Raw genomic sequence first — 27,377 nt, forward strand, 5'->3', positions numbered from 1 at the left:
TCTGTGTAAAATAATCTGCACCCAAAAAAGTTCCTGCCGCGGTAAAAATTCTCTACTGTGGCACTACTAAGAACTGAGATAGGGGGTACCCAGAATTGAACCTGGGACCTCTTGATCTGCAGTCTAATGCTCTTCCACTGAGCTACACCCCCATTACCTAGCTTTGTTTTCTGTGTAAGATATCAACACGTAAAGTTGCTGCCACGGTAGAAAAAAGAAAATCCTCTCATGTCTGACACTACTAAGAACTGAGATAGGGGGTACCCAGATTTGAACTGGGGACCTCTTGATCTGCAGTCAAATGCTCTACCACTGAGCTACACCCCCTTACTTAGTTTCTTTTTCTGTGTATGATATCAACAAATAAAATTGCTGCCACGGTAGGAAAAAAAAGCCTCCCATGTCTGACACTACTAAGAACTGATATAGGGGGTACCCAGATTTGAACTGGGGACCTCTTGATCTGCAGTCAAATGCTCTACCACTGAGCTACACCCCCTTACTTAGTTTATATTTCTGTGTATGATATCAACAAATTAAATTGCTGCTACGGTAGAAAAAAAATCCTCTCATGTCTGACACTACTAAGAAGTGAGATAGGGGGTACCCAGAATTGAACTTGGGACCTCTTGATCTGCAGTCAAATGCTCTTCCACTGAGCTACACCCCCTTACTTAGTTTATTTTTCTGTGTATGATATCAACAAATAAAATTGCTGCTACGGTAGAAAAAAAAATCCTCTCATGTCTGACACTACTAAGAAGTGAGATAGGGGGTACCCAGAATTGAACTGGGGACCTCTTGATCTGCAGTCAAATGCTCTACCGTTGAGCTACACCCCCATTACTTAGCTTCATTTTCTGTGTAAAATAATCCTCACCCAAAAAAGTTCCTGCCGCGGTAAAAATTCTCTACTGTGACACTACTAAGAACTGAGATAGGGGGTACCCAGAATTGAACTGGGGACCTCTTGATCTGCAGTCAAATGCTCTACCACTGAGCTACACCCCCTTACTTAGTTTCATTTTCTGGTTAAGATATCAACAAGAAAAGTTGCTGCCACGGTAGGAAAAAAAAACTCCCATGTCTGACACTACTAAGAAATGAGATAGGGGGTACCCAGATTTGAACTGGGGACCTCTTGATCTGCACTCAAATGCTCTGCCATTGAGCTACACCCCCTTACTTAGTTTCATTTTCTGTGTAAGATATCAACCAATAAGGTTGTTGAAACGGTAGAAATCCTCTCATGTCTGACACTACTAAGAAGTGAGATAGGGGGTACCCAGATTTGAACTGGGGACCTCTTGATCTGCAGTCAAATGCTCTACCATTGAGCTACACCCCCATTACTTAGCTTCATTTTCTGTGTAAGATAATCCCCACCCAAAAAAGTTCCTGCCGCGGTAAAAATTCTCTACTGTCTGACACTACTAAGAACCGAGATAGGGGGTACCCAGAATTGAACTGGGGACCTCTTGATCTGCAGTCAAATGCTCTACCACTGAGCTACACCCACTTACTTAGTTTCTTTTTCTGTGTATGATATCAACAAATAAAATTGCTGCTACGGTAGAAAAAAAAATCCTCTCATGTCTGACACTACTAAGAAGTGAGATAGGGGGTACCCAGATTTGAACTGGGGACCTCTTGATCTGCAGTCAAATGCTCTACCATTGAGCTACACCCCCATTACTTATCTTCATTTTTTGTGTAAGATAATCCCCACCCAAAAAAGTTCCTGCCGCGGTAAAAATTCTCTACTGTCTGACACTACTAAGAACTGACATAGGGGGTACCCAGAATTGAACTGGGGACCTCTTGATCTGCAGTCAAATGCTCTTCCACTGAGCTACACCCCCATTACTTAGCTTTGTTTTCTGTGTAAGATATCAACACGTAAAGTTGCTGCCACGGTAGAAAAAAGAAAATCCTCTGATGTCTGACACTACTAAGAACTGAGATAGGGGGTACCCAGATTTGAACTGGGGACCTCTTGATCTGCAGTCAAATGCTCTACCACTGAGCTACACCACCTTACTTAGTTTCTTTTTCTGTGTATGATATCAACAAATGAAATTTCTGCTACGGTAGAAAGAAAAATCCTCTCATGTCTGACACTACTAAGAAGTGAGATAGGGGGTACTCAGATTTGAACTGTGTACCTCTTGATCTGCAGTCAAATGCTCTACCGTTTAGCTACACCCCCATTACTTAGCTTCATTTTCTGTGTAAAATAATCCGCACCCAAAAAAGTTCCTGCCGCGGTAAAAATTCTCTACTGTGGCACTACTAAGAACTGAGATAGGGGGTACCCAGAATTGAACTGGGGACCTCTTGATCTGCAGTCAAATGCTCTTCCACTGAGCTACACCCCCATTACTTAGCTTTGTTTTCTGTGTAAGATATCAACACGTAAAGTTGCTGCCACGGTAGAAAAAAGAAAATCCTCTCATGTCTGACACTACTAAGAAGTGAGATAGGGGGTACCCAGATTTGAACTGGGGACCTCTTGATCTGCAGTCAAATGCTCTACCACTGAGCTACACCCCCTTATTTAGTTTTTATTTCTGTGTATATCAACAAATAAAATTGCTGCTACGGTAGAAAAAAATCCTCTCATGTCTGACACTACTAAGAAGTGAGATAGGGGGTACCCAGAATTGAACTGGGGACCTCTTGATCTGCAGTCAAATGCTCTACCATTGAGCTACACCCCCTTACTTATACACCTTTTCTGTCTAATGCATCATTTAAGGGTATGTGCTGCTCAAAAGATTTCACAAGTCATAAACAAAATAAAAAATGGGTACCCAGATTTGAACTGAGGACCTCTTAATCTACAGTCAAATGCTCTGTCCACAAATGTATTACCATGTGGATACTTTTCAAAGTGACAGCTCTCCAAACCCAATCTGGACCAAACCGTATACTTCCTCCATCTGAAAGCAAGTGGCTGTTCCAATGATGCCATGATGTCACCTCATTGAAACGAGAGTATGTGTGTGCAAACACCGCTTCCCTCCATTAGACCGTAGCAGACAGCGTTGCATTGTTTTCAAGCCAAAAGCACCACATCAGTCCTCCCAAACGACGCCCCGCACATCCTCCGCTCCCAACGCAGCCACAATGAAGCAGAAATCCTCCCTTTGGATGAGGACAGAGAGGGATTTTTCCTCATCCTATCGGTTCCCAGCATTCTAATAATTGGCGTGAGACCTTTACTAATTGGCCTCTTATGAAAAGAACAGAGGAAAGGCTTGAAAATGACAATAACTGGATGGCGATGCATTCTTCCGATTTTGTTGTTCGATGACGTAAATCTGCCTCTGAAGAGATGTAGCCTACGAGTTAACTTGTTTTTAAGATGTCTTTTTTTTTTTTTTACTTGCACTATATACATAACATAAGAAAGTAAACTCAGAAGTCAAGATACTGCTGTATAGAAATTCGGTATACTGTAATTAATTTAATATAGCGTGTTAAAAAATAGTATAAGTAAGTAAAAGAAAACAAAAACTGAATGGACTAATAACAAGGTGGCATTTTGATTCACGTGTGTATGTTACGTAAGAGCAATTAGTGTGTCTTTTGTGTGTGTGTGTGTGCGTGTGGTGACTTTTGTCAGCGGGATGCACGATTAACTCCCTCGCTGACGCCCAATTATTTCCCCCCCCAAGGAGATTAAAGTCTCCCAAGTGAAACGACACACAATTGGCCACCGTGAATCAAAATTTCCGACCCTCCCACCAAGACGCTGTTTTCACACTTGGCACTTCTCCACACAGCTGTCGACGAGATCGTTCTTTTTTTGTTTGATTATTCACACCCAGGGTAATTTTTATTTAATTTATAACGTCAAACTATTGTTGTTGAGTGGAAGGTGATAGAATTGAAGGAAGTAGGAAAGAGGAAGAGGAGTATACTTTTTTCTTTTTTTCTTTTAACAAAGCCTTGTTATGTTAGTTCGTCCATCTGTATGCTAGCAGGCTTTTTTTTCTGGTTCACTGAGAATGTAAGATGATGAGCCTGGAAGAAAAGTAAGTTTGTGTAAAATAGAAAACAATGAAAATAGATTTCTCTAATAAGACTGGAATAGTTTGGATGGAAGTAAACTAGCAGTAGCTAGTAAAAGGAATTGTAAGCTCCCAACACAATATTTTACATAAATGGTAACAAAATATTTACTTTGCATTATCCTTCTAGTGTAAACACGGTATTCTGATTAACATTGCTTCGTGGAATAAGAATTAAGCATATTAAACCATCTGTCTGTACAGGTGGCTGCTCTTCAGGCGGTATACAACAGTGGTGAAATCCACTTTGGACTTTTGAACATTTTACATTAGCTGCCTTGGAGAGAAATAGAAATAAAATGTGTACAGTAAAGAATAACTTTTCTTGCTTTTTTTTAAGCAAATGCAACCCTTCCAGTAAAGCTTTTGTATCCACTTTTATTGCCTCACTTTAAAACACACCCTCACTTTTCGTGGCTGCTTGTATCTCCCCTCTTAAAAGTGACACCCACTTTTCTTGCTGCAGTTGTTAAAAAAAAAGAAAAAAAAGAAATTAAATTGCAATGATGCTTTCCTTGGCTCAATCTAGCCATGTGGTGATGCACTTATGGCTGACAACGAGGCGCTCTAAAGTGGCCAAAGCCATGGTTCACAAAATGTCTCACGAGTTGGACTTCAAAAAAGAAAACTCCCCCTGCTGGCTTTTCAGTCTTGCTCTGCGTGACGTGCACACACTCACGGCAGACAACGTGGCACTCTAAAGCATCCACACAAGCAAACTTGTGGCTTTAATCGCAATGCGCCACTTTCTATGTACCTTGCATTGTTTTCCTGTTTTGTTTGGTCATGTGACGTTTGCAAGCTGAGCCGTGATTGGTCCTTTTCAGTCGACATCAAGCGGCAAAATGGCCGCCCCCCTCAGATGGATAAAAAAACGAATAGATTTGGCTGCTTAATTCAAATTCCACAAATGCAACATTAATTAGACGGCATACAACATATTGTAAAGAAAATGTTGGGGTTGAGTTCTCCCTTCACAGTTGCAGTGTATGATGAGCGTTTCTCCGCGTGTGGTGGTCACACTTGGAGCTTTCCGACAGCAGGGAGGCGCGACGGTCCAGAGAAGCAGCGAGTGAAGTGCATCGTACAGTGTGAGGACGCAGGAAATGACAGCGCACCGCCATTCAAGGTCTGAATTGGTTGTGACCCACTTCCCCTCCATTACACTCCTGCTCCTGTGTTTCTGTCGGGATGCGTCTTCACTTCTGACAGGAGAAATGGGCTTTAATTGGACAAATGTTTAGTCTAGCATTGCCTGGAATCTCTTTCACACGCAAACAACTTCACCTTGCTGGGAAGAAACTTTCTCATTCTTATTCTCACAACATCAAGTCAGATTAAGTGTGTGCGCGTGCGTGTGGTTGTGACAAATTGAACGAGACAAAGGAAGACAAAAAGTGTGTCTGTTCCACTGCTCCATTTTCAGATTCTAGCGATGCATTCTTTAACTTTAAGCCATTTGTGACTCTCCAACTTGATTGTATTTCTTCACTAAATCATTTTCATCATTCCAGCGGACATGGACAGGTTGCGGACACTTTTTGCAGGACTGTATGTATGCGTCCTACTTTGTTTGTGAAGTGATTCCATTTTGTTTGATTTGCTTGTCTAGTAGTCTCCAAAACCAGTTGGGTCAAAAATAACTGAATTTTGGTCCCCAAAAATTTGGGCTGTATTTATGTTGTACAAAACGACCCATTTTGGGGGCTCGTTTTGTGCCAAACAACTGTTTGCTGCATTATTTTAAAAAACAAAAAAAAACTATTTCTTTCTTTTGTCCTAAGAACTTGACACAAATGCACACTTCAAAAAAATTTTTTTTTTATAATTTCATCCACAACACAAGCGAAATCCAATAAAGAATATGCTGCATTATTTTAAAAAACAAAAAAAAACTATTTCTTTCTTTTGTCCTAAGAACTTGACACAAATGCACACTTCAAAAAAAATTTTTTTTTATAATTTCATCCACAACACAAGCGAAATCCAATAAAGAATATTTGGAGGGAAGAAAAACTGCTTGAGCGCCAAGAAAAAAACAAAACAATATGCAAAGTCCGTCTTCTTCACATTCATACCTACTGTATGGATCTATTATACTGCCCCCTGGTGGCTAATGTAAGCATGCAAACGGGAGTCACACGATAACGCATGAAATCACGATGCACAACATGTTTAATTGATTTAGTGCCTTTCAAGCAGTGGTGTAATCCAGGGTATACACGGGAATACGGGAATACTTTTTTTTCAGTCAGTTTTGCGTCTACCCACTTCTAAATCCTCAATTTTGCGTCTACCCACTGCTGAATCCTCCTGGATGCGCAGTTTTTGTGCACCATTCAGCCATGACCACTGATCTGTATATAAAACTGGATGGGCTCTGCCAGAGTCAAGCACTGCTATCGGCTATCCGGTATCTATTTCTATATACACCATTTAAAAAAAATGTAATTTCCCACACTTTCCTGCCCTTTAAAATGAATCTTTATGCCGCCTCGCTTGCAAGCACGCTCACGTTTTTTTTTTTTTTTTTTAGGCACGGGAGCGCGCATTCTTGTCACAACTCGGGACCGAGATGTCTGGAGTTCAGTTAGCCTGCAGATAGCAGGCAAAACCACTGGGATTATGTGCAGTGCCATCTAACACACACACTTGGATATTAGATTATTATTTTTGGGTTGGAATTTCACGCTTGTGTCTTTGGATGCCATCACACAGTACTTTTTTCTCTTCTTTTTTTTTAAGAGCAAGACGCAAGGAAGTAACTCAATTCTTTTCATCGATATTGGTTCGAGCCTGGCTTGTTGTCTTTTGTGGAGGGGAGTGAATTGTTCTCCTGAGGCATGGTTCTGAGCTCCGCCCGAGAGCAGGGAGCGACACCCGGGCTCCATCAGTGTACTCTGATCGCCCCTTCGCGGAGCTTCCCCAGCGGACCCGAGAGGAGATGAGACCCGCGCTCTACCAACTCCTCGCCGGCTGCCTCTGCCTCTTACGAGCCGCTGCTGAGGTAGATACACCCGAAAGTGACACGTTAATATTCAGTCATTAACTTGAATTATTTAACCGAACTTGAACCATTTATAAAGAGAGAAGGAAAAATAGAAATATATTTTTTTAAAGCACGAATTCAAGTTGACATGATTTATGACGAAACTGTTTGGGGAAAACGCATAACTGCGCGACTATCAATAAAACGCCAATCTCCTCTCACTCTCCCCCCGGGCAGGAGTCTCCAATTCCCCGGGACCTTATGGAGCGGCTGTCCCGCAACGACATCCAGAGCATCAACGACCTCCAGCGGCTGCTCGAGATTGACACCGTAGGTAAAAATGCCCCGTTTTCGTATTTGCTGGCCATTATTAATAATGCTAAGAATTGTAGTGGTGGTCAAAAATATGTAATGAAACGGTACTTCATACAACAATGTAAAATAAACAAACAAACGTAGCCTGTTACAAATGGCAAAAATAAAATACTATATTAAAAACTGTACACAAATAAAATGAAGTTCAAGTTAAATGCTGATAATGTAAAAAAAAGAAATAAAAAAAAAAGAAAGTAAAAAGGGGGTAGGGGGCAGACTAAATAGCATAAAATAAACTAATAATAATAAAAAATAACAGGTTATTTAAATAAATGTGTTGCACACATTCCAAAACTAAGAATAAAATAATTGTCTTAATTGAAGTATTAAGAACAATGTAAACATTTTCAAAAAAAAATAAAAATAAAAATGGTAGTATAAATAATTTTCCTAACAGAAAATAATACAAATATAAAAAATAAATGTCATATAGGCAAAAATAATAAAAAATAAAACAAAATTGTGTATGAATAACTGTAAAACAATACACAGATGACAATTAAAGTACATAAGAAGTACTATAACAAAGTGTAAATTGTAAAAATATTACAAATTGTAGTATTAATAATAAAATAGAACTTAAAAAAATTATAGTATAATTTAAATGAAATAAAAGTCATAAATAAAAGTAAAAATATAAAAATCATAGTACAATTAACATAAAATTTAAATGATAAAATTAGGGAACTTTAAGCTCCATTATTTTTTTTTCATATAAATGTATATTTATAAATGTATATTTAATATACAGTTCCTTGCACGTATTTCTTCTGCTGCCCCTCCCTGTCCTATTTCTGGTCCCCTGATTACCCTTGCTAACAGTATTGTTACATTGAGTCACATGTGCCATTTTTTCTTTCTACAAACAACAGTGATCCAAATATTCTGCCTAGCAACAGGCTTTTGATTATAGAAACTTTAATCATCTACATGCACTATAAATGTCTAAAAATGGGAGCTAGCGGTTACTTGAAACTATTAACTTTATGAGTGCGACGTGAGGCTGGCAAGTTGAACATCTTAAGGCCGCCCCTCCCTCCCAATCAGTCAGTCAGTGGCATGAAATAACAAATTGGACGTATTAATGCGCTTGTTCTGGTCGAGTTCTCAGGGAGAGGATGCTGTCCTCTCATCCCATTACTGCCATGTTGCTAAGAGACCGACTTGCCCCGACTTGCTCTTCACACTCTCCGTGAACCCTGAAGACGTCCGAGCTGCTTGCCAAAACCTAGCACGGACAATTTGGAAAAGAAAGCAGCACTTCAGTAATTCCACATAGAAGTTTGGAAGGCTTACGAGGGTTCGGCTGGTGGGAGTCGAGTCTAACACGTTTGCTTACGATGTCATGGTGATCTCACCCTTCTATCTCCACGACGACTGAGGCTACCGCTAATGTCCACATGTACCCAAGTGGTTTAAAAACCTAAGTTTTTAAACAAATTCTTGAGTTTTGTTCTCACATAGTCTAACACTGTATGGACAAAGGTCTTTGGACGTTCTGCATAATCAATACATTTGTAAGTCAGCGCTTGAATTTAACCACAGAGCATTTAGTGTCTGTGAGAAAATTACTCTGTATGTTATTATTATTAGTGTAATCCTAATTGATGTTTTTTTTAACCCCCAAAATGATTGAAAAACCTGGTATAAACTTCTCATAAGTGTTTAAAAAAAAAAAAAGAGTAAAATAAGGGTTAGCTCCAGCACAACCCCCCCCCCCCCCCCACACACACACACACACAGAAAATGGCAAAACATTGGTAAAATAAATAAATAAATAAGTAAATAGGTGAATCTGCTGGTGCCAAACCGCAAGTAAGCTATGCAGGGGTAAATTTTTTCATTTTTGTTTTTATAAACAAAACATAGTTAGCTCTTCAATTACCACTATCATAATAAAATACAGTAGTGTAGAAGGCTTCAATGAGACAGATTTTATTCCTAAAACTTATTTGCAAGTAAAAGTGCTTCTCAAAAAGCGGAGCATGTATAACATCAGAGAATTTTTTTTGTTTTGTTAGTTTTTTTGCCGTACTAGAATAAAGTGTAATTGCATATCCACTACAGTAGGTGGCAGTGGCGGAAGAGGTATTAGCTCATATGCAGAGTTGTACTTTGAGCAATTTTATAGACAATTTATACTAGGGAAGGGGGGGGGGGGGTTATTGTATTGCTTCTTAGGGGTAACAAAATATAATTGAGAAGCACTGCTAAACTTGAATATAGAAAATTAAAAAACAAAAAAAGCCGAAATAATGATTCACTTAAAATGGATTGTATTGCTTACCTAAATACAGGTTTTAATGCAAAAAGATTGAATGCGAAAGGTCTTGGACAAAAAAGTGAAATACCTGGGCAGTGATTCTTTCATGTACCACCAGAGGGAGTCTGTGTATCATTAGTGGTACTCGTACCGCACTTCGAGAATCGCATAAGAATTGATACTGATCGCCTGGAGGTTTTGTTTATTGCATCCATCCATCCATTCATCCATCCAAATGTTATAAGGTATATTGTTCTGTCTCACATGATTGGTCACTAGTATAGCTAGATGAACAAAACATTTTTTTTTAGTAAATAGTCATTTTTGGAACAATTAGGGCAAATGTGATTATTTCTTTAAACCGCATCTGACGATCTCACTGCCATTGACGGCTATAGACGTAAAAAAAATCATTTGAATTATTTCCATTGACGGCTATAGACGTAAAAAAATTCATTTGAACTATTTCGATTAGTTTCACATTTTCCCCCACTTTTTTTAACAAGAGTATGAAAACCTAAAAACATTTATTGTATATTTAGAACAGATATAAAATTCGTGATTGATCGTGAGCTATCTAGTGAAGTCATGTGATTGATTACAATTAAAAATTTAAATCGCCTGATGCCCCTGATTTAAAAAAAATAATTAAATAAATAATTAGGGCCGTCAGACGATTAACATTTTTAATTGTAATTAATCGCATGACTTCAATAGTCACTCACGATTAATCTGTTCTAAATGTACAATAAATGTTTTTAGGTTTTCATACTCTTATTAACAAAAGTGGAAAAAAATGTGAAACTAATCGAAATAGTTCAAATGAATTTTTGACGTCTATAGCCGTCAATGGCAGTGAATGAGTGAATTGCACGCTAATGTGGTCCTGTGATGTCCCGTACCGCCATGTTGGAGGTGGACGCATTGTTTTCTTCCAGTGCTATTGAATGTTTGTCTAGATCAGGGGTGGCCAAGTTCGGTCCTCGAAAGCCACTATCATCCCGCCTGTTTTCCATGTTTCTCTCCACGAAAACACCTGATTCATGATCAGGATCGTTATCAGGCTTCTGCAAAGCGTGCTGATGAGCTGATCATTAAATTCAGCTGCGCTGAAGGAGGGAGACATGGAAAACAGGCGGGATAGGGGCTCTCGGGGACCGAACTTGGCCACCCCTGGACTAGAGAATCCTCCCGATTTCATCCGCTAAACATGGCGGACAAACAAATACTGATCACGAAAACGATCTATTCTACACAAAATAAACTTTTGCCGCACATAAATGGTAACGGATTCATTTTTCACGTGCGCTGCCACCATTAATCCGGGCATCATTGACATGCAAATGAGGAGTGTGATGGCTCCCCCCTCCCCGCTTTGGGGGTCAAGTGGCTCACTTCATTATGCTGTTGTCACGTCGGCCATTATTTGGTCCGGGCTGGAAGGCCACTACGTTGCCATGTATAATTCATGCCGGGAGGGGGGAGGGATGGAGGCGGGGGATATTTTTTAGGAGGTGGTCCTACATGCAACAGACACTTGTTAGGTACACTTGTGCAATCCCCAGGAGTGAAGACTGTTTTTTTTAATTGTAGCTTTTATTTATTTGTATTTTTTTACAGTGAATGTGTAAAAATCTGCACTATAGAGAGACCATATAGAAAGAAAATACATTTTCAAAAACAACAACAACAACAACAACATGTAATGTGTTTTCAAGCCAGCAAGCAAACGGAGGACATGTTTGACTCCCATAAGTGAGTTATCCTAATCACATCAAGATGAAGCCTCTGATCGATGCACGTAAACATCTCCGTGCTTCTATAGCTCCGGCATCAGCACACCGTGAGACTCGACACAATGCGACAAATGTTCTCATATTATGTGCATTTCATGCTACAATGTCATCTAGCTATCGAGAATTATGCATTTAGCCTTGTGTGTGTGTGTGTGTGTGTGTGTGTGTGTGTGCGTGCGTGTGTTGACACAAGGTTATGGGAACCTTCTAAAGTAGAACGTGTGACATCCAATTGTGTTGTTTTGTCTTGCGTCCAGAAAACGAGGTGCTCGAGACCAAACACGACTACGACAAGGTCTTCTCTCACGCCTTCCCGGAACTCAAGCAAACGCACACGCATGCGCGTTACAAGCGGAGCACTCGTGAGTGCACGCTTACACACACACACACACACACACACAAGTAGAATACTGGTCTAAAAGTGTCCCTTTATCGCGGCCTGCAGTGGTGGAGGAGGCCTTGCCTGCGGGCTGCAAGGTGCGCACCACCATCTATGAAATCCCTCGCAGTCAGGTGGACCCCACCGCCGCCAACTTCATCATCTGGCCGCCGTGCGTGGAGGTGAAGCGCTGCACGGGCTGCTGCAACACCAGCAACATGAGGTGCCAGCCGGCCCGCAAGCACCACCGCATTGTCAGGGTAAATGGGTTCATCACTGTACATCGGTGTTTCTCCATTTTTATTATTATATCTATTATAAAAAAAATTATAGTACACTACTAAAATGACTGCGGTCTTGTCTAAATAATGTGCAGAATTAATTAAGCTCCTGCTTGGGTAGGAGCGTATAAATATGTGCAAACTCATGCCATGCTTGCTCTGGAATTTAGTCTCATGCAGAGTCATGATGGACGGCAATGTTTGCAGAAAAGCAGCAGTTGGGGTAATAATATGTTTATCTGTATCGCTGAGATAATCCCACAAAGGCAAATTAGCCAATGTCTATTTAGGTAAGGTTTCCTAAAGAATTGATCATTTCAAGGAGTTGACACAGCAGTTGCGATAAAACAGCCACACTGAATTTGGAAAAATATTTACTGGAAAATATGAATTAAAAAAAAAACATTTAACTCATTCACTGCCATTGACGGCTATAGACGTCAAAAATTCATTTGAACTATTTCTATTAGTTTCACATTTTTTTTGAGTGTGACAACCTAGAATTTTTTTATTGTACATTATGAATGGATATAAAATTTGTGATTAATCGTGAGTTAACTATTGAAGTCATGCGATAAATTACAATTTAAAAAATATATTGTCTGACGCCCCTAATTTTTAATAATCTTTCCCCCAAAAAATTCTGTTCTAAATGTACAATACATTTTTTTTCTAGGTTTTCATACTCTTGTTAACAAAAGTGGGAAAACAATTGAAACTAATAGAAATAGTTCAAATGAATTTTTGATGTCTATAGCCGTCAATGGCAGTGAATGAGTTAATGTGTGAAATATCTATAATTATTATTATTGTTATTATTATTAGTATTTCCAATCAACTAATTTGCTTTAACCGTTAAATTTATATATTAAAAGTACTGACAAGCAATTTCACTTTAAGCCACTCAGTATTTCAGTATAAAGCAGCGAGTGTCTGACTGCGACCTTATACATACTTCCAGATAATAAATAATTAATGAATAATTATTTAACTTTTTAATTCATTAATAAATAAATACATATACCCTGCATATTTCTATACTGTAGTTTTCAAATGTTTTTTTTGCTTCCTTTTTTTTCTACCAACACAAAAAGTTTGGACCTTGACACAGAGCAGAAAGTGGCGTGAAGGCGAATTATGTTTCTTCGCAAAAAAATTCAGTTCCTATTTTAGTTGGAAATAATTTCTTTGCCTATCATCACCCCTACCAAGGTGGCCAAGGTGGAGTATGTGCGGCGGCGGCCCAAACTGAGGGAAGTGCAGGTGCGACTGGAGGACCACCTGGAGTGCGCCTGCGCCAACAAACGGCAACTCAGTCCAAACTCGAACACAGATAACAGTGAGTGTGTCGACCAACTTGGTATTTATGATTCTTTTCCTTTCTCTGTGTGCATTTCCTAATCGCAAAGACACCTCACACTTATACTAACATGCACAATAATATGCACGGACGCCTCCCAAGAGACCACTTCCTGCTCCCGGAGGATTTGAACAGAGTTGTTCCAGTCACTGGGTCAAGCAGGAAAGAGGCCTCCAGCTGACCTTTCAGCCCGCTGACTCGTGACAATAAATGGAAAGGGTCGCTAATGTGCTTGACTAGCTCAGATTCAGAAAACTTTTACTGTCAAACTCAAATAAATAGGTGGATGGATGGATGGAATCTGAAGGAACACCAATTTTTTTTTTTTACGGAAAACAAACCCACGAATATAATGTTGTTTTGGATCATTGTTGACGCCGTAAAACTTTCAACGATATGTCATCGGTTTGACCTCCGCTCGTCTTTCCTCCCATCAGGCATCAGGTGAGCACAGCGGACGCATGATGGCATTAGAGCATCGGATGGGACAGCCGCGAGAACAAGACAAAGATATACTGCACACTTTTGAGCCTTCAAATGATCCAAAGAGAACGTAATGCCCACATGACCCACAAAGACAAGACGAGCGGGCTCACCGCACGCCGTCGTTCCTCGATGGAGAAACCGGATCAAAAGCGAGGTGGGACTTATTGTATAACCTTCTCATCATCTTGGATTATAAACTGCGACGAATCCTCTCCAGAGGCTGGGATTAAGACTTTCATTTTTTTATTATGACATTTATCTTGCACATTATGTACGCTTTTGTTTATATAACCTCTTGTGCTTTGTTAACTGTCTCGAAAAGTCAGGGGAGAAACATCCTCCTGGTATGTAACCATTATTAATAAACTATTTATACGGGAGCTTTTGTCCCTAAGGGAAATAGAACTGGCGACAGTGTGTGTGTGTGTGTGTGTATATGTGTGTGTTTGTGTGAGGGCGATTATGTGCAGGATAATAATGCTGAAAAGCTCAAATCGCCACCCATTTGTAAGCGAGAACTGCACGCAACTACAAGACCACAGAAGAAGACAGCGGAAGAGGAAGGTTGGTGTTTTCAGAGGTAAATCCAATTTGATCATCTCCATTTTAGTTTTGTAGAAGCCGAACCAAGCACATTTGTCAACAATAAAAAAAAAAAAATCAAACATCCGAGGAAGAACATTTTGAAAAAAACAAAAGTAGGGTTGTTTAGCAAGTCACGTTAGCTTAGATGTCTCTGTGCAGGGTAAAATTGCAAATCGACCTCAAGAATATCAAAGATTTCTGGAGTGAATGCTGCTTACTGTTAAAAAGCTTGGTCATGTTCTGGAGCTGCCTTTCTGCATCTGACGCTTGCCGTTTTGAATTTGTCATGGCTACAATAAAAAAGGGGGGGAAATGTGGTGCCCAATGTCAGAAAGCGTTGTTATGTTCTAGGCAAGGATATTTTAGTTAACGGGAAAAAAGAAAAACTAAAACCAAAATTCCAAAAACATTTTCATTAACGAAAAAATTAAAATGCTTTTTTAACAAACGAAAACTAACTGAAACTCCATTTTACGTTTTACAAAACAAAAACTAGAGCCTTTGGGGTGTGTCTCACAGAAATGACGTCATCTAGCAGCAGCCAATAGAAAAGCACCTTTACCTGACTTTTTTTTTTTTAAATAACAAAAATTATTTATTTATTTTAACTAACAGAACCGCTCTAAAAACTAATTAAAACTAACCAAATTTAAAAAAACTAAATAAAAACTAGCTAAAACAAAAATTCCAAAACTATAATAACTCTGGTTCGAGGGCGGTTCTAGAGAGTTTTTGTATCAACAACATTTTGCTCTGAAAGTGGAATTTCTTCCAAAATCTTTGAAACATTAAATTGTGGTATGGTCAACTAAGCATCCTCGCATCTCACAAAGGAGAAGATATCATGTCACGTGCATGTTGGTAAGACAGATGGGGATAAGAGTGCATAAGGTGAGAAGGGAGGAAATGAAAACAGACAGGCCGGAGAACAATGCGTGTGTGTTTAAGTGTGTGTCAGAGCCAGAGAAACTGACATCTCGGTAAAGCTCAGCTAAGCAGATTAGCAACATGCTGGCTAAAATGCGCCATGCGACCCGCAACGAGCCGCAACAAGCTGACGGGAGTTGACCACTGATCAGGCAATCTCGACCTCTTCTTTGCATTGTCACATTTAACGTCAATCTCATTTGATTGACCACCTGGAACCTGTAGGTTAAAGTTTCTTAGCTAGAAAAATGTTAGCTAACTCCTGCCTAGCAACATAAACAGTGACCTATGATTATCATTATAGACAGCAGAAATGAGGCCTGGTAATGAATGTTAAGATTGATCCAATCTTGGTTGTCCTTGGATTTACGTTCGGGGGGGATGGGGGGGGGGGCATCAATGGCTGTATATCTTCAAATGTCACAATCTGCTAGACGATGATTGACCATCAGTTCACAACCCATGTAAGGCATCTGTGAATTTCCAGAGACTTGAAATTAGGGTGTGTGTATGGTACGCGAAAAATCGCGGTGAGGTTTGTCCCCTTTGTTTTACAGTCACGGTTCGGTTCACATTTTTGCACATGGGGGCAGCAGAAGCCACCCCTGCTGTCAACCCAAGTCACCCCCACCATCCCGTCTCCATCCCCTGCGGCTCTTCCTCTTTTGTTTTAGTCGAAAAAGCTTCCCTCTTCTTTGCGGAGGCACAAAAGAGGGAAAAGCCAGCGTTATGAAAACAGAGACGGGGAGTCCTCATCAGCTTGAAGGGGGGAGCTAAATACTTTTTAATGGACTCTCGAGTGGAAGGCTTGTTAAAGGTGTGACGTGCTGATTGAGTGCCGCGCTGGAGCATTAACCCCTCCACTCCCCCACCCCGCTACCTCGTACAACAATCGAGGCAACCTATTTCGAAGGCTTGCCGTGAGATTAAAAAGCCATGCAGCTGTGAGCAAAGTCCGCCGTCGGTGGTTTTGATGTCGTGGTGGCATGTTCCGTCCTCTTTAATCCCTCGTGGTCGTGCTCACATTTAGCACAAAGCCATTAAGAGGCATTGTGATGCCAAAGAGCAGCAAGTGGGAGGCCATGATCTACTTTATTTTTTATTTTTTTTTATTTTTTTAATGGATGGACCTTTAAAAATCCATTTGGACATTATTTCTATACCTGAGAATGATGTTGATCATTTTATTTCAGTACCAAGGGTGATTTATTGACAGTCTGTGGGGGGGAAAAAGACACAACACAGCGAAGAGTTGTTGCCTGCCAAATATCAAGTGTATAAAATTAGACTTCAAAATTGTGAAAAAAACAACTGTTGTCTTCATAAGTCTAAAATATATTCGCTTAAAGCCTCCAGTGGCTGGAATATATCCCACCAAGTCCTCGCAAAGCTTTTTAATGCCACAACGAGAGGCGCTAGCCACCAGCTAGCTTGCGGGCTAAAGGGGGTTTCCGGCGGGCTTGGCCAGTATGTCACCACCTTGCTTGGTGTTGTCACTGTATGGGTCCACAAAATAGAGACACTTTAGTGAAAGTTAGCCATTTATTTAGCCTGTGGCTCACACTATATGACAGATATTTGTGCATGTTTCCTGCTAGTAATACACCCACAATGCTAGCTAGCTAGCTACCTGCTCGATGAAGTAGTAGAAATGGGCCAAGTAATCACACCTAACTCACAATTGCGCAGGATAGTTAGCTTTGTTATATAACGAGTACTATAAAGAGTACCATAGTCTCCTATCACATGTTTTCAGCAAGTAATTTCAAACGTATAATGTATTTAGATATAAATATTTGATTTCAATTGATGAAGTCTTTGAAGGGTTTCAAGGTCAGGGGTAGTTTGACATTAATTCCTTGGTCTAATATTGATGCCAAAATGGTTTCAGTGTTTGTGTGAAAACTTGAAAAAAAAATCATACTTGGCTCGTGAAACGCGTGCACAGGCGTAACAAGAGGATTATCTGCAGTTTGCACGCGGCAAAGAGGTCGCTTTATGAACCGGGTGAGGCTCAAGAGATTATCATCCAGGGAATTAACAGGACAGCGGAAGATGAAAAGTTGACAGGAAGTTATTTTATTTTATTTTATTTTTTTTTTAAGGCCAGAGGTACAGACCATGGTGTTGAGCATTATTTTCACATTTATTATATTTTAGTAAATGTATTTAAAAAAAAAATACAAACAATTGTTAGACTTACTCAGTTATTTATTATAACAAATATTTATTTATATATTTAATCGTGATCAGATACAATTAATTCATAATGTATATTTGGTTCATTCATACATTTGTGAATGTTTTTTTCAATATATTAAAAGTAAACTGAATAATAATAATAATAGCGCATAAATGGGAACAAATATATTTAAAAAATTAAATTAAAAAAATATAGGGTTTTTTTGGGTGATTTTAGGGGCAGCATAAATTAGTTATGGCCTTTTGCGGTATTAGATTTAATGTTGATTTGACTTATTGCCATTTAATTAATTATTTTTCTGTGCGCATGGGTCACTTGAAAGGCGGTGTAACTCATCGTCATCATACTATAGTAATAATAATAATAATAATAAGTAGTAGTAGTAGTAGTGGTAGTTGAAAATGTCTAATAATTAAATTTAAAAAAATTGGGGTCCTTTGAAAAGTGCTATAGAAATTAGTCCATCCATCCATCCATTTTCTTAACCGCTTATTCCTCACTTGGGTCGTGGGTAGAAATTAGTCATCTTTATTAATTATTATTAATTTTATTATTGTAATAAATAGTGGTAGTAGTACTATGTACATTTGAAAAAACAATGTATATATAAAAATAATCCTCCCTCTAATTAAAACAAAGTGCAAAAGACCTTTTCAAGTTTTACTGGGCTCCCCAAGTATTTCAAGAGTTTAAATAATTTAAAAATAAATTCCAAGTCTTTAATGAAGCAATAAATCAGTCTGTCCCTGACACGCATTTGACACGAGATATAAGACGACAAAGAAGACATTAAACGGCAGACAGAAGAAGAGCCAGGGGGCCTCGCAGAGTCACCGGACGATAGTAAATCTTCTTCTGACTTTTTATTGAAGACATTTAAAGAGCACACTGTATGAAAGGTTTCCACAAGGAAGAAGCCCTGCTGCTCCACCCGATGACGATGATTTACACTCGGCTAAGAGGCTGAGATAATCATTAAACCCCTCACATCAATAATGTTTACAAAGCAAGGCGAGGAAGCAGTGGGAGTCTGCGACGTTAATGGTCCGTCCACAGGATGGGAGGAAAGGTTGCATCCTGCTTGCAATGAGCTTTTATTCACTTTGCTAATTAACTAATGATAAGGCATAATTCCTACGTTTGGTTGGATTTCATACAAAAACAATCCCGCACGTTATTTTAAACACTCCCTAATATTTTGACCAGTTTTCTTGTGGTCCTGTTAGTAATATTAATAATAGTGATTAGATTTATGCTTAACAACTAACTAAAACTGTTTGAGCGCCATGTTAGCAAAGGAGTAGCTAACCTTTGCCGCCCGCTATTAGCTGGCTATCTTGACAGGAACGGCAGCGTGATGGAAGACTCCCAATAAAAGCAAGCAAGGCTGTTGTGCGGGTTGATGCCAGAAAAAGCAGCTGATAAACTTCTCAAGATCATGCAAATGTTCAACTCAACATAAAATGCAGAAAGTGTCTGAGAGATGATTCACCGCGTTTTCTCCGCAGACCGCATCGGGACTGCTTCCCCGACCTCTGGCTCCCAACCTCTTGACCTGGGCTTTGTCCTGCCGTCAGGTGCCAGCTTGCTTTCCACGGGCATCGAGATTCCCCTGGGGGTGGGGGGGTGGGGGGGGGGGCACTATTGTTCGTACGGGACAAAGGAAGGAAGATCACAAATGGCACTTGGTGAGTCTCGTTACTGAGGCTGAATTTACACTACCAATTCCAAATTAGAGCCCGCAGTATATCAGCTTTCAAGTTTCCAGAACACTGAAAATTTCCAGCATGGATGCATGTATAAAAGAATGCAACTTTGGGTCAGAAAAAATAACTCGGATGGAGTTTTGAAGGGAATTTGTTGACATATCAAACTCATCTTCCTCATTCTCATCCTCAGTGACAACCGAGTGACGGGAAACTGTGGCAAAAGAGCGAGTCAAGTATGTGACGGAACCTTTCGCTTGTTGACTAAACAGCTTGGAGAAAGAAAGTAACATCCTGCCAAGTTGTGCGGCACGCACATCTTTCAGCCCTCATTCACATTTCAGTCATGTTCCTTCACACTGGAGCTTAAAAGATCTTGTCACCAAAAAGATAAAAACACAGCCCTTTTTGATGGGGAAGCAGGTGAAGAAAGCCAGAAGGAAAGATGGTGGAACATCCATCTGTTCTTTTGTCCTCTGATGAAACAAATCAGACCTGAGAGAGGTCTTCTTCTATCACGAATGGGGTCTGGTCATTGACCCACAGCTCTGGTCATTGACCTGTACCTGGAGGCTGCACTCAGGTGGGCAAAAAGGTCAGGAGAGTGGACAAACTGTTGGCGTGAATGAATGTTTAGGGACATAAATGTCATTTCAGTCACAATGAGTTTCCTTTAACACTTTTGAGGCACAGATCCTGACCTTTTTTGTCTGCCATGGACCAGTTTCGCACGAGGCAATTGATTGACGGAACCAGCATCGAAACCAATGACGAGGTGGGGAGTTGGGTGGTAATCGCTAATGCTAAATGCTATCTTGGTTGACAGTTCAAAACGGGACCGTCTCGGTCAAAACAAGACATCTGGACACGCTCCCAAGAAGTGTGTTTTTGAAAAATGACATTTAATAAACAACAAAACAGAAAGGAAGACGAGGTTTAAATTATTTTTGCTCGCAAGGAGAACGGAAAGAGATGTTCCTAGTACAATCTCTTATCGCGCTCTGGACACACTTTGCCGTTCCCTCTATTTGTATTGGATATTCACTAGTTACATGGCGATTGCTGTTCTAAAGGGGAGGGAGAATACACATCCGCAACCTCAAAGCAGTCATGGATACAAATTGTGCAGATAGTAATGTAGAAATGTTTTTCTTCAGCACTGAATGTTTCAAAGTCAAAGCTTCAAAAGTTCAATTGCAAAATATTCCAGTCGTCATCTTGCGACAAGGCCACAGTTCCTGTTCTTGAAGATGAAGGTGCATGAGTCACATTCCCTTTTAGTTTCTTCACAGAATAAATGCTTAAAAGAGGAAATATGGGGTAAATTTATGTACATTAATCCTAACAAAAATAAAAAATCGAGTGTAATTGTGACGTTACTGTGTTAGCATAGCTAAGTGATGGACAACGGTGCATTACGACATGCGTCCAAAATCTGGTTATGTCCTAAACCAACTGTCCACTGTATTTCCTTCCTTTCATTCAACTTTTCTGGCTTTTCGGTATTGAAGCAGATACTGGTGACTCGGGCACACATACTGTTGAATAATTCACTATTTCAGTGTCAGTCTGTAACCATAACAACGGCCTCATCTCCACAACAGGGAAGAACTGGAGATGGTGTGATTTGCCTGATACATATCTTCGAGGTTAACAGCTGCATGCGTTTGAGAAAGCGAGTTCACCCTTGAGAAGGCAAACTTAAATTGATTGGTTACCAAGAGCAAAAGTCCCTTTAACACAAAGGGAAGCTTTCTGCTTTTCTCTGATCTTCGGTACGTGACATTAGAATGTCACAGTCGCACCGCCAAGGGGCAAACTCATGATAGCTAGCTGAAAGCACATTTGTTAGTGGTGCATGAAAACTGAAAAAAAAAAGAAAAAAAGAGGATCTAATATGTTAAAATAAGATTCTGTCATTGTTATTTGTTCGTTTATTTATTTATTTATTTATTTACAGACCTACCTTGTTATTAACAGCGAAGTGACGCCATCTGCTGTTTGAATTTTGGTCAGGTTATCAAACGAGCAACAACGTCCGGACTTAAATCTGATTGAAATGCTGTGGCATTGAAATCCCTCCAGTGTGGCTGAATTAAAGCAATTCTGCAAGGAAAGGGGAGGCAACACATTCTCCACAGAAGTGTTGGTAAGTTTAGGGGACAACTTAAGTACATGTTCTCACCTTTCCCCCCTAATAAACAGAAGTGCTATATAAAAACTGCATTTCATGTTTATTTGGTCGTCTTAGATTTACGTTTGTTTGGTGATATTATGCATTAAAGTGGGGAAATGCAAACAAATAAGAATATAAGAAGGAAATAGAGGTGGTACATGGTAGAAAAAGTTAATAAAATGTACAAACAACAATAACAGAAGATTAAAATAGAAATGATAAAAAATTTAAATAACCTATTAAGAAAGTTCAACAGGAGATGGTGATATGAAAAAAAGAAAAAAAGATTTGATTTCGGTAAGAAACCGTTTTGTAACCCAAAGCAGCATTCCATGCCGGTCTATAGATGGCGGTAATGCAATATTTCCGTCTGCAAACCGCCGTGTGATAATAAGAAGAAAATACTGCCTCGAGAAAAACATTAAGCGCATGCGCAGAGCGTTTCTCACCTAGGAAATGACGACATTAAAATGGCGTCTTCCACCAGCCGGCTCACTACACGCTGTTCCGTTACGTCGCTTGTTTCCAAACTCTGCCACGGTCGTCTTCTGTCTGTATCCGCCAGACATGCGTGTCGTTCGGCGACGGCCTCGTTCGCTCACTGGGGAGGTTTGGTGGCTCACTCGAGCCCGCGGAGCCTAAAAAATGTGGTGACATTGAGCCGGTTGACAGGTGAGCGAGTTTAATGTGAGCAAAACATCTCCATTGCTTGTCACAACTGTCATTTAAAATGTTAAAAACGGTCTTTCCGTTATGAGAAATTAAACCTGAGTGCTACCAAATAAAATCTACATCTGTTTATGACTGATGTTATGGCGTAATAATACTGGTTTAGTAACGTCAATCACTGACGTTGCTGATTTGCAGTTTAGTGAGTGAGTGATAGTGTTTCATTTAGTACCATTAGTCCCAGTTAGTCAATTTAAGAAGAAATATAAAACTCTTGTTGAAACTGCCCAATGCCCTGGAAATAATTTGGTGCTAATCAAAAGGCTCTTAAAATATTTGCAGGTGAGTGCTGTCTCTCATTTAATCCCAGCAGGAAATGAGCCCCACAGGGGGGGACAAAAAACCTCCAAATATGTAAATTTGTAAATAGAGTACCAATCATTGGCGGCCTTGCTTGTCTACCAAACTTTTATTGAACCAAGTGCATTTGCGTCATCCCTTCTACAGCCCTGCGTTATCCTCACATTATCCCAGGCCGATGCCTCCGCACCAGCGCCAGATGTGTGAACAAGCAAGACTTGTACGAGGTGCTGGGCGTCGCCCGCACGTCCTCACAAAAGGACATAAAAAAAGCTTATTACCAGGTGAGACCACCCCCATTGTTGGCACCTCATTAAACCTTGGGAAGATCCTCAAATAGTCTGCATGACAGTCTAATCTGAGTTCCTTGTGTTTACAGTTGGCAAAGAAGTATCACCCAGACACAAACCCCGACGACCCAGAGGCCAAAGAGAAATTTGCCAAACTGGCCGAAGCATACGAGGTAGCGACTGTCAATATACACTTGCCAGCCTTTTTTCTTCATTAGGTGCACTATATCTAATCATTACAGCTCATTAGACTGTAATGAAATCTGATGCAGAGGACAGATAAAAATTCAGTTCGCTGCATGGCAGGTGTTAAGCGACGAGGTGAAGAGAAAGCAGTACGACACGTATGGCTCGGCGGGCTTTGACGCCAACCGAGCGGGCCAGCAGCAGTACTACAGAGCAGGCAACGCTAACGTCAACCCCGAGGAGCTCTTCAGGAAGATTTTTGGGGATTTCGCCAATGGCTTCCAAGACGTCAACAGCATGTTTGAGCAACGGCCGGAGGTGAGGGAAAACAAGGCCGTTCACGACACAAAAAAAACCAATTGAAATAAAAAAATTGACGGATTTTTGAGAATTAAAAAAAAAGTCTACCACAGACAATCGCTTGCCAAATGACTCCTCTCTCCTGCATGTCACTAGTTTGTGATGGAGTTGACATTTGTCGAGGCAGCGAAAGGCGTGAAGAAGCAGCTGTCCATCAACCTTGAGGACGCCTGCCCGAGGTGCAACGGCAAAGGCAGCGAGCCGGGTACCAAAGTGTCGCACTGCCACTTCTGCAACGGCACTGGCATGGTGAGTCGCACGTCTCTCCCAATTTCTTTGAGCCATTCATGTCTGCTGCTTTTTTTTTTTTTGACAGGAGTCGGTGCACACGCGTCCTTTCATGATGCGCAGCACGTGTCGACGTTGCGGCGGCAAGGGTTCCATTGTAATCACGCCCTGCGTTCTGTGCCGAGGTTCCGGTCAGACCAAGAAGAGGCAGGCGGTCACGGTGCCGGTTCCGGCCGGTAGGGAATATGAAGACAGAATCTCATCATTTATATGCATAATGTTAGGGTGTGCAGTTAATTCAATTACAATTTCAATTATTACACTCCACAATTACAAAATCAGCCTAATCGTGTAAAAAAAGAAAAGAAAAGATTATTAATACTAATTTTGAGTTGTTTAAATTCATACATTTGCACCTTTTTATTTTATTTTAAAATAACACATTTAATACAAAAAAATCATCCAAAAGGAACTTGCATAATTAGCTTTTCAAATAATTTATTTGTCTTAATATTTTTCACGTTAAAACATTTTCTTGTTTTGTACCCAAAAATAAATGATCGTCCCAATCGTGATTTCAATCATTACCAATATAAACGTGATTCATATTTTCTTCATAATTGAGCAGCCCTACATAATGTTGCCCTGCATCATCCTGTTTGTAACATTTTGTTTTATCTAAATCACGCCAGGTTTACATCACATGTTTCAACTGACAATTCATCAAAACAGTAATTGTGTTGGTGTTTTTGTAGTTGTGGTTGCATTTTTAGTATGATATTTAAAATGTTATCACAATATGTCAAGTGAAGTATTTTGGGAGAAATGCAGAACAGTAAGAAATCAGTCAGGCTGATGATAAATTGCTAGCCTTTTGGAAGGCCAATTGCTGGGGGGGAAAAGACGCTTTCTCCATGTGATGTAAACTCAATACTGCTGTTTTGGGTTTAAAACGACTCCGCTAACTAATGTCCATGTTATGAACAAAAGCGTCTCTGGACAACATTACTTTAGGGCTACAACTAAAGATTATTTTAACAATCGCTTTATCTGTCAATTAATTAATCAATCGTGTATGCTTTCATTTCCATCCTTTATTCCAAATGACAACATTTTCCCACATTAATAGTGCAGAAAATGCACAGACATAAGTTGCGATTCATTTACTAATTTTGTGCATAACATGACAGAACATATGCAAAAATTTAGATTATTGTTTGCCAAAGTAAAAGCAGCTGTTTGCAAATATTTTATTTATAATATCTGCTTTTATAAAGGACTACAGAATTCTATTTACTGTTGAAATGCCGAAGTTCCAAGGATTTTGGGGCAATTTTTGAACTAAAGTCTCTCAGCGATCAACTGATTCTGAAAAAGAATTATTGATCAATTTGAGAATTGATTAATTGTTGCCTATCCTAGTTGTGGTATGTTGTCCATTATGAGCAGCATTTCATACATTGAATATCACATTGTGTTGCTGTACCTAATATTGTGGCATTTGTCTACAGGGGTTGAGCACGGTCAGACCGTGCGCATGTCAGTCGGCATGAAGGAAATTCTCATCACGTTTCAGGTGAGCCGCATCAATTTGGCGAAACCGTGAGTGGATGTATTTCCCTTGTTGTTTATATGCAATGAAATGGGCCCACACAGGTCGAGAAGAGCCCCGTGTTCAGGCGCAACGGAATCGACATCCACTCGGACATGCTGATTTCCGTGGCTCAAGCCATCCTGGGTGGCACCGCCACAGCGCAAGGCCTCTACGAAACCATCAGCATAGTGGTGAGATGGTTAGAAAGCATCTGTCCTTGATTGTTGCAGGTGGCACTCGTATCGTGCCTGCGAGATTTCATCCAAGGAATGTGCTGGCCGCCTTGTTTGCAGATCCCCGCGGGCTGTCAAGCGGATCAGGTGATCCGGCTGCAGGGGAAAGGCATTCGCAGGATGAACAGCTACAGCTATGGCGACCACTACGCACACATCAAGATCAGAGTGCCCAAGTAAGAGACTTGTAAACGGGTTGAACGCAACAAAACCTGGATTGAGAAGCAGCAGCCTTATTAAGGGATGTTAAAAAAATGTATTTCCCATAATCTCTTCCATTTTAAGGCTCCTCTAAAAGTCTCTTTGTACATTTCAATATTTTGGTTGTTTGTCTCTGCAGGAAGTTGACGCGGAAGCAGCGCTCTCTGCTACTCAATTATGCCGAGGAGGAGGCGGATGTTTCTGGGACCGTTAATGGCGTCATGCCTTCTCCGGGTAAGTGTTTCACTTACATGGAAAATTTGATGTAGACTATGAACACTTTTTTATGAACTCAAAATGCTTTTACATGAGTTAAAATCAAAAGAAAGATGTCTGCCATCCACCATTTGATATGGCGGATACAATTAAAAAGAGCATCCATTGGGTGTTCCAATTAAAAGCTCAGATTTAAAATACAAATTGGAAGAAAACCGCCACAAAACTGAATTTGATTTTATGATTTAATTGGTCGAATTCTCATGATGTGGATTTTTGTAACAAGCATTAGTAAAGATACGTGGTCTTCAAATATAGAAAAACAAGACTTATTAAGTGCTTTTGGTTTAAAAACAAAACAGCGGGTCACTTTAATAGTTTGGTTTTCTGATCGCTAATTGAAAATAATGATACAAGGACTGCCCATCTTTCATACATGATGATTATGACGACAGTATGCTTTGCGTTCAGCAGGGGGAGCCAAGACGTCAGATTCTGCTGAGAAGTCCAGCAGCTCAGCAGAGGGCGAGAACAAACAGAAGACAGAGGAAGAGCAGGAGGGAGGCTTCTTTTCTAAACTCAAGAAAATGTTTAGCTGAAATTCAGAACACAAGGTGGGCACTTCACACAAAATGTAGACTTCTGTAGTACGTGTAAAAAAAATATAGAATTTTTTCTCTTCAAAACTGCTTTTTACCTAAAAAAATAATTTTTTTGTTAAGCTTTCTGAAAATTAGTTTATAAATACATTTCTAAATTACAGATTATATCCTTCTTCTTGCTTTAGCCCCCCCCTCCCCCCCCCCCCCATTTTCGTGCAGCATAACCACTAAATGCTGCTTCACTATGTTTGCTTTACATAAATGTCTTTAAACAAACGGTCCAAAAAGAAGAAATGCAAAAGCATTGTACTTAAAAGTTAAACACGCTTGATTGGTTTCTTAACGAACCGAACGCGTATGTTTTTGGAATGTGTGAGCTTGTGGGAGAAAATCACTCTTGTCTTTTTGTTTGTTTTTTGTTAGCAAAAAAAAAAATGAAGGTCGACATGGCAAAAGAAGCGGATGAATCCGGAATTGGAGGCACGTTTTCACGGGGCCAGTTGTTAAAGTTGCGGGCAGCAAACAGGCCGGGAAAACGTGGCAAGGCCTCAGCAAAAGTGGCAAAGGACTATGGTAATTAGTGTAAAAACGTGTATGGCTCTTAGAAACTTGTAGCCAAAGCTGTAAAAAATATATTTAAATAAATTCCACAGGATAATTTCAAGCTTCATTCATTTAAGTTGATGTTTGAGTACAGCCGGTGGCGTCATCACTTGCCGTGTGGTTTTGAGGCACTGCAGGGAGAGTCCAAAGGCAGATTGAAGTTAGACCCCGGCCGTCGCCTTTCTCTGCTTTTTGGACCACAGAAAACGTTCTGTTCTCAGCGTGCGGTTTAT

At 40.1% G+C, this 27,377-nt stretch overlaps 2 protein-coding genes and 15 non-coding genes across 22 annotated transcripts; 2 read left to right on the top strand and 15 right to left on the bottom strand.

The window, feature by feature from the left end:
- Positions 1–80: 80 nt before the first annotated feature.
- trnac-gca (transfer RNA cysteine (anticodon GCA)) lies at positions 81–152 on the bottom strand. The gene has a single exon. It is a non-coding gene; the product is annotated as a tRNA-Cys (tRNA).
- A 103-nt stretch (positions 153–255) lies between these two features.
- trnac-gca (transfer RNA cysteine (anticodon GCA)) lies at positions 256–327 on the bottom strand. Its single transcript has one exon. It is a non-coding gene; the product is annotated as a tRNA-Cys (tRNA).
- Positions 328–427: 100 nt separating this feature from the next.
- On the bottom strand, positions 428–499 carry trnac-gca (transfer RNA cysteine (anticodon GCA)). The gene has a single exon. It is a non-coding gene; the product is annotated as a tRNA-Cys (tRNA).
- A 99-nt stretch (positions 500–598) lies between these two features.
- Positions 599–670, bottom strand: trnac-gca (transfer RNA cysteine (anticodon GCA)). Its single transcript has one exon. It is a non-coding gene; the product is annotated as a tRNA-Cys (tRNA).
- Positions 671–770: 100 nt separating this feature from the next.
- trnac-gca (transfer RNA cysteine (anticodon GCA)) lies at positions 771–842 on the bottom strand. The gene has a single exon. It is a non-coding gene; the product is annotated as a tRNA-Cys (tRNA).
- A 97-nt stretch (positions 843–939) lies between these two features.
- trnac-gca (transfer RNA cysteine (anticodon GCA)) lies at positions 940–1,011 on the bottom strand. Its single transcript has one exon. It is a non-coding gene; the product is annotated as a tRNA-Cys (tRNA).
- A 99-nt stretch (positions 1,012–1,110) lies between these two features.
- Positions 1,111–1,182, bottom strand: trnac-gca (transfer RNA cysteine (anticodon GCA)). The gene has a single exon. It is a non-coding gene; the product is annotated as a tRNA-Cys (tRNA).
- A 94-nt stretch (positions 1,183–1,276) lies between these two features.
- Positions 1,277–1,348, bottom strand: trnac-gca (transfer RNA cysteine (anticodon GCA)). The gene has a single exon. It is a non-coding gene; the product is annotated as a tRNA-Cys (tRNA).
- Positions 1,349–1,447: 99 nt separating this feature from the next.
- trnac-gca (transfer RNA cysteine (anticodon GCA)) lies at positions 1,448–1,519 on the bottom strand. The gene has a single exon. It is a non-coding gene; the product is annotated as a tRNA-Cys (tRNA).
- Positions 1,520–1,619: 100 nt separating this feature from the next.
- Positions 1,620–1,691, bottom strand: trnac-gca (transfer RNA cysteine (anticodon GCA)). Its single transcript has one exon. It is a non-coding gene; the product is annotated as a tRNA-Cys (tRNA).
- A 99-nt stretch (positions 1,692–1,790) lies between these two features.
- trnac-gca (transfer RNA cysteine (anticodon GCA)) lies at positions 1,791–1,862 on the bottom strand. The gene has a single exon. It is a non-coding gene; the product is annotated as a tRNA-Cys (tRNA).
- Positions 1,863–1,965: 103 nt separating this feature from the next.
- On the bottom strand, positions 1,966–2,037 carry trnac-gca (transfer RNA cysteine (anticodon GCA)). Its single transcript has one exon. It is a non-coding gene; the product is annotated as a tRNA-Cys (tRNA).
- A 269-nt stretch (positions 2,038–2,306) lies between these two features.
- trnac-gca (transfer RNA cysteine (anticodon GCA)) lies at positions 2,307–2,378 on the bottom strand. Its single transcript has one exon. It is a non-coding gene; the product is annotated as a tRNA-Cys (tRNA).
- Positions 2,379–2,481: 103 nt separating this feature from the next.
- Positions 2,482–2,553, bottom strand: trnac-gca (transfer RNA cysteine (anticodon GCA)). The gene has a single exon. It is a non-coding gene; the product is annotated as a tRNA-Cys (tRNA).
- A 95-nt stretch (positions 2,554–2,648) lies between these two features.
- On the bottom strand, positions 2,649–2,720 carry trnac-gca (transfer RNA cysteine (anticodon GCA)). Its single transcript has one exon. It is a non-coding gene; the product is annotated as a tRNA-Cys (tRNA).
- Positions 2,721–3,016: 296 nt separating this feature from the next.
- LOC147169540 (platelet-derived growth factor subunit A-like) lies at positions 3,017–14,410 on the top strand. Of its 6 annotated transcripts, none has more exons than XM_086083907.1 (8): positions 3,017–4,040; positions 5,057–5,205; positions 6,613–7,083; positions 7,303–7,399; positions 11,757–11,861; positions 11,945–12,138; positions 13,372–13,498; positions 13,957–14,410. In XM_086083907.1, the coding sequence occupies exons 3-8, from the start codon at positions 7,021–7,023 to the stop codon at positions 13,965–13,967; spliced, it is 597 nt and encodes a 198-aa protein (XP_085940033.1). In that variant the 5' UTR covers positions 3,017–4,040; positions 5,057–5,205; positions 6,613–7,020; the 3' UTR covers positions 13,968–14,410. The 6 variants fall into 6 exon arrangements, with proteins under 6 accessions (XP_085940033.1, XP_085940034.1, XP_085940035.1 ...); XM_086083908.1 differs by having other exon boundaries at positions 5,117–5,205; XM_086083909.1 differs by having other exon boundaries at positions 5,120–5,205.
- Positions 14,411–22,065: 7,655 nt separating this feature from the next.
- Positions 22,066–26,553, top strand: LOC147169541 (dnaJ homolog subfamily A member 3, mitochondrial-like). Its single transcript, XM_086082947.1, has 11 exons — positions 22,066–22,274; positions 22,779–22,915; positions 23,011–23,094; positions 23,228–23,425; positions 23,564–23,716; positions 23,784–23,931; positions 25,207–25,271; positions 25,352–25,480; positions 25,583–25,698; positions 25,863–25,957; positions 26,411–26,553. Exons 1-11 carry the CDS (start codon positions 22,073–22,075, stop codon positions 26,536–26,538), a joined length of 1,455 nt encoding a protein of 484 aa, XP_085939073.1. The 5' UTR covers positions 22,066–22,072; the 3' UTR covers positions 26,539–26,553.
- Positions 26,554–27,377: the final 824 nt, after the last annotated feature.

The sequence above is a fragment of the Leptonotus elevatus genome, chromosome 8, assembly GCF_054856555.1.
Source record: "Leptonotus elevatus isolate MCC_2025b chromosome 8, RoL_Lele_1.0, whole genome shotgun sequence".
In the NCBI taxonomy this organism is placed as follows: Eukaryota; Metazoa; Chordata; class Actinopteri; order Syngnathiformes; family Syngnathidae; genus Leptonotus; species Leptonotus elevatus.

Coding starts and splice junctions, on each gene's coding strand:
- LOC147169541 (XM_086082947.1), top strand. CDS start 22,073: ATGGCGTCTTCCACCAGCCGGCTCACTACACGCTGTTCCGTTACGTCG. Junction 22,275..22,778: donor GACATTGAGCCGGTTGACAG/GTGAGCGAGTTT, acceptor TCCCTTCTACAG/CCCTGCGTTATCCTCACATT. Junction 23,426..23,563: donor TGTTTGAGCAACGGCCGGAG/GTGAGGGAAAAC, acceptor GCATGTCACTAG/TTTGTGATGGAGTTGACATT.
- LOC147169540 (XM_086083906.1), top strand. CDS start 7,021: ATGAGACCCGCGCTCTACCAACTCCTCGCCGGCTGCCTCTGCCTCTTA. Junction 7,084..7,302: donor TCTTACGAGCCGCTGCTGAG/GTAGATACACCC, acceptor CCCCCCGGGCAG/GAGTCTCCAATTCCCCGGGA. Junction 7,400..11,756: donor GCTCGAGATTGACACCGTAG/GTAAAAATGCCC, acceptor TCTTGCGTCCAG/AAAACGAGGTGCTCGAGACC.